Below are 8,246 nucleotides of genomic sequence, written 5' to 3'. Positions count from 1 at the left end.
AGTTCAATACGTGAACAACCAGAAATATCTGTCACAGACACAGAAGGTTACCTACTAATATCCCGGTACACAAACATTTGACTAATACGAAAATACCAAGCGTATGGAGAATTTTAAAAATTATGTTTGATGCCATACCTACTTCATGTAATACAATCACAGCGATTCAGTTCTCCTTATCAGTCCACTACGTTTTAATATTCCGGAATATTTTACAATATATTGGCGTAAAAATAAGAAAATAATATTTACAATCATATAAAAATTACAGATTCCAAATACTAAAAAGTAATATTTTGTTTATTTTTAATTGTAACAATATTTATGATCAGACGTAGTATCACGTTTCCGCCAAGAAGTACTATTACATAATTTAATCTGTTATCTTTACATCTGTTTTAAAATTAATTAATTAATTGTAAATAAACAGTTATTAGTATGTCATTAAATTAGTTTCAATGCAATTATATTTCATATCTTCAAATCGTTTTCTGTAAAATATACATATTAAATATAATATGTTGTAAACTACCGGGAATTATATATATTATGTTTCATTAATATATGATTCATCATGATATATATATATATATATGTTTTATTGGGCCAAAGAAGACAAGATGAAGGCGTTATTGTCCATGACGCTTTCGTCTATGTTCTTCAATTTGTGCAAATTTTATTTTAAATTCTTGCCATACATGATTTGTCTAGGAGATAAAATCAGAAATATTGATCAAAGCAAAGTTCCGTATCTTACACAGTTCAGCGGATTAGCAAATTGCAGTGGTATTAGGCAGGCTATATAGCGACCAGAATATATGACCACTGGTACCTTTAGGTTCTGGAATATAGACCACAAACCAGCACAGTGTGGGTAGTACGATCACAAGGTGGGCATCATACTATGTTAAGGTTAATTTGCAAATATATATGGGAGGCATATATCCAGATACATATATAATTTATATTACTAATGATTATTTGATAAAATTTTTAAATTTATTCTATGGCATAATAAGTAAGTTTATTTGTAAAAGCATACATAGTTGTTTGCAAAGTTTAAGAACCATTGACCTTACAAAATACTTTTTCATAAATTCTTTTAGTGCTTTATTTTTAATTCGTTTAATGGAACGTTTAACGGACTTCAATCTGATCACATCGATGATGATGTTTCTGTTTCTATTGTTTTAACAGCATTTATTTATCAGTGATGGTATATTAAATAAGCATTGTGACTTAGATAGATAAATGGTTTTATTCTTTTCAAACCGAGTGACTTATGTATGAGAAGGGAAACGTCGTAGAGAAAAAAAATTGTATCATTTATCAATAAACACTTGTTTTTGACTATGTTCACTGCCTCCCTGATAGGCATATCTATAAGGGGTACTAAAAAGTAATGTCGTTTATATCGTCGTATTTTACAGAAAAACCGATTGATCTATCGCTCCGTCATTGATTTGTATACTATATAGCAAAAGGTTGTTGATAACGAAGATGAATATATTGTTGATTAGAAATAATAACTTGTTAAAAATGTAGTCGTGTGAATTTAACTTAACAAAGCTATATTACTTTCCGGTCCACTTAATATTTTCTTATACTTTTTACAGGTTATGTAATGGCTTAGTTTACACTTTATATTTCTCTACCAATAAACCTAGAGTAATGGTAGAGATAAATACACAGGTGTGATACTCTTTATAGTACACGCCAGAATATATATACATAGTTGCATAACAGTGAAGTCAAAAGTACAATGGGCGGTCTTATCACACGAGACAATTTCTTACAGACAACCATAGCATAGAAATAGTAGTGTACATATACACAAACATACATACGTATATATATATATACGTATGTATGTTTGTGTATATGTATGTTTGTTTATATATATATAGCCTATGTACTTAAAATAAATAGAGTACAATATATAATTATAAATACAATAATAAATAAAACATCAAACTTGAATCATACTTGCCTTAGAAAGAATAAAGAAACGGAATAAAAAAATGAATTAAAGAATAAATAATCAATGTTCTGGTAAATATTTATCATTTGCTTCAATAGATAGTGACTAACCAGGTGTTATACTAAGCGGTGACTCATTTTACAATCGAACGATCTGTGTGGTAAAAGATTTGGAAATAAACAAAGAAGAACGCGCCGGCATTTTTAATTTCAAGTTCTCCGATGATCTCAGAGACCTCTCATGTGTATCCTGAAGAAATTGAAACCATGATTTGAAATAATAGAGAGTGAGTGGATTGAAAAGAACATTGTAGTCCAGATAAAGGATGCGAGCATTCCGGCAAAGCCTAATGTTTAACCAATAGAGCTTAGCGCGTAATTCGGTAACTTGATTATATTTTGTATCATAGCAATGTGTATATAACTTCATAACGAACTGTCAAAAGCGTCGTTTCAACAGACGTTATATTTCTTTTTATTTTTTATATATCACTTGTTATGTGATTTTTTTTCTATAACAACCTTCTACATTATGTATTAAGAAACTTATTATAAAAGATGAATGAAAGTCCTTCTCCAGATATATTACACGGTTACGAAAATACAACTTTTTATAAAGAAAATTGAACAAACTAAACATTTAAAAAAATAAAAATAATATAACTCTGCAAATAAATAAATTGGAAAAATATATACCTTTTTGTTAACCAGAAGCAACACGTTAAATTTTATATAAATTTATTATTCTCTTTTAAAAAAGCAGAACACACTACGTAATTGAAACTGAACTCCAAAGTGAAAATAAAACTATATTCAAGTTGCGTTGATTTTTAGTTAGAAAGGGAATCCCCGAGTTTTGATTGCATGGCGCAATTAGAAATACAAGTGTTGCCATCTTTTGAAAAAAAAAAGAAAATTTCAAAAAAATTAGACTCGAACCCAAAATAACGCAACCTCGAAAATCTAACGACGTACAGTAAAAATTAGTACTAAATAAGCAGCGACGCAACTTCAAAAAAAACGCAAAACGTAACGTCGCAACTATATATGTTGTAATTTTATTTCTATAACAACCTTCTACATTAAGTGTTAAAAAACTTATTAAAAAAGATGAATGGAAGTCGTTCTCCACTGACTTTAGTGTTAATATACGATAGTTATGCTTTAAGTGTATTTGGGTTCCACGGTGAACTATGAAAATACGCAAAGCGAGGTATTGTTATATATTTACATATATATATATATATATATAACAATACCTCGCTTGCTCGAGGGCAATATATATATATATATATATATATATATATATATATATATATATATATATATATATATACCTGAGACAAACCGTTCAGCTTCACAATTCCAACTCCGAGAAAGAGATCCTTCGCCGAATCCAACTAAGTCCAAAATTTCGCAATGCCTAAAGACGAAATTCTTATTAATCCGATTGGATGTTAAGATGAATTAATTCCAAGAATATAAATTTCATTTAAATGCACAAACAAATAAACACATGATTAATTTACATTTTAAATGAATGAATGAATGAAATTATATGTTGTCTTACAAATATCTCCATATTAAAATTTAGAATAATATCTTGTTAATAAGAAAAAATTTTGTGTGTTAAAACTTCTGTAAATCGTATCAAGAACGAAGAAGTTCAGCGGATTTGCAAGTCCAAATGGCAGTGAGAAGACAACATAGGCCACAGAATAGTGGAAACCTCGGACTAAGGAGCGCAGTGTGACTCCAAAGGTGAATTGACGATCTAGTTAAAGTCTTCCAAAGACACGGATTGATGATAAAAATCTATGGAAGAGGCCTGTGTCCAAAAGCGTTCGGGAAACACTGAAACCTCTTCTCGTCAAAAATACCACAGCGTCTGTAGACGAAGGTTTTTGTCTAATGTGTGTTGACGGTGATCACCGACTTTATAAGAAGACTTAAGGTAACCCAGAGAACAATGTTCAGAGTGCTCGAGATTCCGCAGAGAGGTCGAGTCAGAAATGATGAGATTGGCAGAATCATCAAAGTTACCGACGGAGTTCGAAGAATTAGGCCGAAAGGTTCTTGAGTGGTGACGACGAGGTGATACACGTGTGTGGGTAGGCCTATGTCTAGGTCGACAGATGATATAGCTGAGGTCGAGGGTGTCGCTGAATACGGGCACTGGAAGACCCATCATCGTGATGATCTTTATGGGTGATGTATGCCTTGGAGAAGATGTCTAAATATAAAAGAACTAAGAATGCATGGCTGTGGAAACTCGTGTTTTTATATAATTCAATGTTCTGGAATTTTCTGTGTAAATAAGAACAAGGTCAGTCATCATATATGTTATGCGTAGTTCTTCGAATTTCGTGTAAATTAAAGAATTTTACATTCTTTGGGATTTAGTTTGCTTTATTACAAATGAGATTTCAATTCTAAAAACTTCAGATTTATGCATATTTTCAAATATATACATTGTATATATCATCAAGAATACTACATTTTTTTCTCTTATTTGTCTTTCATTTTAACATATTGCTATAGACTCCCACTAAAAGGTACAGGCTTTCTCAAAAGATATGAATGAGGGATATACAATGTGGTATTATGGTACGCAGATAATGCTGCAGTTCCTCTGCAAATTTGTTTTTGATCAGTTGTATATAAGTAATGAACATATCTTTAATTATATAAGACTGTATTTTTAACATTATATAAAGGAATAGGCGTTTGTCTTCCATTACACCTGGTGGAAAGTGATGAAGACGAAGGTGGTACACGCTCGTCTAAAAGAAACCTGTTCACTCTACTCTTAAAGGCTCCAGAGTTCAACTCATCAGAAAAAATAGACCCAGGTAGGTTACAAATCTTGGCGACTCTCACCAAAAACCTTTGACTTTTGGGTATGTCAACAACGTATGGATGAAACTTTTGCCTGCGCCTAGTAGTCCGATAAAGGAATATAGATGGCTCAATCAGTTCAAAAAAAAGCCTTCGAGCACTCTCCAAAGTGTATCCTATAAAAAACCGATAAGATGGCAATTCGACGACGAATCTCGAGAATTATACTCGCAAACTACTATCGCATGTACTTATCGCTGTTATATCGCTCATACAATAACATATATAACGTAATATAATTTTAACAACTATCAGATATTATTGTTAGAAATTCTAGTAATGTTTAAGCTTAACTTTCCACTCTAAGAGAGTCTCCGTTATATGTTTATTTTTAAATTTACAGTTATATATGTAGATTGTATTTAAAATCAAGTGAAAGGCGTCATGTTTTCTAATCAACAATGTGTACTTTTCATATGTCCGTTACTAACTGTATACAAATTGACTCCGGCGTCATATAGTCAATAAAACATATGATTTTCGCAGTCAAAATTAATTTCTTCACGTATTCGCAATCAATGTATAATGATAGCATAAATCTCTACACAAACAGGAAACTCTAGCCTACGTTTCGCCGTGACCGAGGGAGACAAAAAAACATTTGATTAAATACTGTTTCATGTTAATTCCTAATCAATTTGAAATATATAAATGACGCACTGCACGAGCGTATAATCTTGTTGTCTATTGACCTCATCGGCGGGTCACTTTAAATAAAACAATACGTTATGGATCTCTCGCCTCCGTAGTCTACGGCAAGATGTACACACGGCTATATTGTTTTACGTTCATTACGTTCCTCGCAAAAACATCAGCAATGATAAACTTCAACGATTTCTTCACCGAACAGTCGCGAAGCTTCATGAGTTTTCTTGAAGAAAAAGGTACTCAGGTCGAAGAAGCTCTAGCTTCGAGCTACGACACAGCTGCGGAAATGAAATCCAGCTTCGATCAGTACGTGGAGAAGCAGCAGAAGGAGATAAGCGAACAAATGGAGGAATACATAGAGAATGTTAAAGATCAAGGAAGACAGATCGCGGCATCTCTCACCAAAGTTTCAAAGAAGGAAATCCTGTTAAATAATCAAAATCCTGATGTAATACTCTCAGTTCCAGCGAGGATATCACGGCATGGTTACGTTTGCGAAACGCACACGGTTATATCTGAAGGATACGTGCTGAACTTACATAGGATTCCACACGGTAAAGAAAGAACGGATATATCACAAAACACGGTTATACTCCAGCACGGTGTTCTGGCGACTTCATCTGATTGGATTTTGAATGGACCTGGCAAAGGTCTGGCGTATGTTCTGGCTGACGCCGGTTACGACGTCTGGATGTCCAACGTGAGAGGAAACCGGTACTCGAGCGAGCACACCAAGTTTAATAGGGATTCGAAGTCGTACTGGGACTTCTCTTGGCACGAAATCGCACTGTACGACATACCAAACGTAATAGACTACATAATGAAAGAAAAAGGAGAAGGAACTAATATAACTTATATCGGACACTCCATGGGCACTAGTATTCTGTTCGCAATGCTAGCGTTAAGACCGGAGTACAACGAAGTCCTGACTGCAGGGTACGCATTGGCTCCAGTAGTTTTTATGACCAACTTCCGATCGCCTGTAAAAACCCTCGCGCCCATAGTTGCCAGTTCATCACATCTGGACATCCTCTACGGTTCCCACGAGTTCATATCCAAAAAATCAGTATTCTCTAAGATCACAGGATCATGTACCCTTGATTTAATAGACAGTCGTGTGTGTAAAAAAGTGATATTTGAAATCATGGGTGAAAATGAAGAGCAGTTCAACGAGACGCTTCTGCCGGCGTTCCTGGCGAACTTCGGAGGTGGAACGTCATGGAAGACGATTGTGCATTTCGCTCAGGAGATATTAGCGAAGGATAGGTTCCAGTACTTCGACCTTGGCTTACTCAACTACAGAATTTACGGAGACAGTCGTCCTTTACAGTACGACTTGACCAGGGTCACCTTACCCATCAAGCTGTTCTGGTCTAGAAACGATCTGATGTCCGGTGAGAAAGACGTGATGAGTCTCCTAAATGTTTTACCATCGACAACGGAAGCCTATATGGTGCCGGATCCGAAGTTCAACCATCTAGATTACCTGTGGTCTATCGATGCGCCAACATTGATTAATAATGAAATATTAAGTTCACTAGAGAAAAGCTTTGGAGGTAGTGATTGAGGCTTAAAATTTAATTATACATAGTAAGATATATAACAAACATAGTAGTATGTGTCCTCAGGAAACATTTTCAGAGTTCACCGTGGAACCCAAATACGCTGAAAATATAACTATCATATATTAACAATAAAACCAGTGAAGTAAGTATGGGAATTCAGTCCTGCAATAGATATATATATATATATATATATATCCCTAAATTTCTTGAATATAAGTGGAGAACGACTTTCATTCATCTTTTTTAATAAGTTTCTTAATACTTTATGTAGAAGGTTGTTATAGAAAAAAAATTACAACATATATAGATATATATATATGTATATATATATATATATATACACACCAATACCTTGCTTCGCGTCGTTTCTTTTGCGTTTTTTACGAAGTTGCGTCGCTGCTTAATTAGCACTAATTTTCACTGTGCGTCGTTAGATTTTCAAGGTTGCGTTGTTTTGGGTTCGTGTCTTTAATTTTTTTGAAATTCTCTTTTTTTTTCTCCAAAAGATGGCAAAACTTTTGTTTCTAATTGCGCCATACCATTAAAACTCGGGAATTCCCTTTGTAACTAAAAATCAACGCAATTTTAATTTAACAGTTTTATTTTCACTTTGTTTTGCTAATTTTAGAGTTCTGTTCAATTACGTAGTGCGTTGTGCTTTTTTATAAAAGAGAATGATAAATTTATATAAATTTTAAGGTGTTGTTTCTGGTTACAAAAAAGGTATATATGTTTCCAATTTATTTATTGACAGAGTTATATCTCTCTGGAAGTTCTCTGGAACCTATCTGCGATGTTTATATGGTTTGCTATAGAAAATCTTAATTCACTTTGCGGCGTTTCAATTTACGTTGTGTTTTTTTGAAACGTAACCACGACGCAAAGTGAGGTATTGGTGTATATACATATATTCATATATAAGTATACATACATGTATATATACACATATATAATAAGTTTCCTAATACAAAATGTAGAAGGTAGATATAGAAAAAAATGACATAACAAGTGATATATAAAAAATTAAAAGAAATATAATGTTTATTAAAACAACACTTTTAACAGTTCGTTATGAAGTTCACGCACTGAAGTATATATAGTTTTAACAGATAAACCGGTCAGTATTTAACAATAAAATTTGCTTATTTATTTACA

The 8,246-nt window shown here is 33.1% G+C and overlaps 1 protein-coding gene across 1 annotated transcript; it reads left to right on the top strand.

The window, feature by feature from the left end:
• Nucleotides 1–5,638: 5,638 nt before the first annotated feature.
• On the top strand, nucleotides 5,639–7,159 carry LOC137932394 (lipase 3-like). Its single transcript, XM_068775999.1, has one exon. The coding sequence runs from the start codon at nucleotides 5,639–5,641 to the stop codon at nucleotides 7,091–7,093; it is 1,455 nt and encodes a 484-aa protein (XP_068632100.1). The 3' UTR covers nucleotides 7,094–7,159.
• Nucleotides 7,160–8,246: the final 1,087 nt, after the last annotated feature.

This window comes from Battus philenor, unplaced genomic scaffold (assembly GCF_028537555.1).
Source record: "Battus philenor isolate CCGP_79_NKW_IND1 unplaced genomic scaffold, ilBatPhil1.0.hap1 SCAF_9, whole genome shotgun sequence".
NCBI lineage: Eukaryota > Metazoa > Arthropoda > Insecta > Lepidoptera > Papilionidae > Battus > Battus philenor.
The sequence above is the reverse complement of the archived record's forward strand: the minus strand, read 5'-3'. Positions and strand labels throughout refer to the sequence as shown.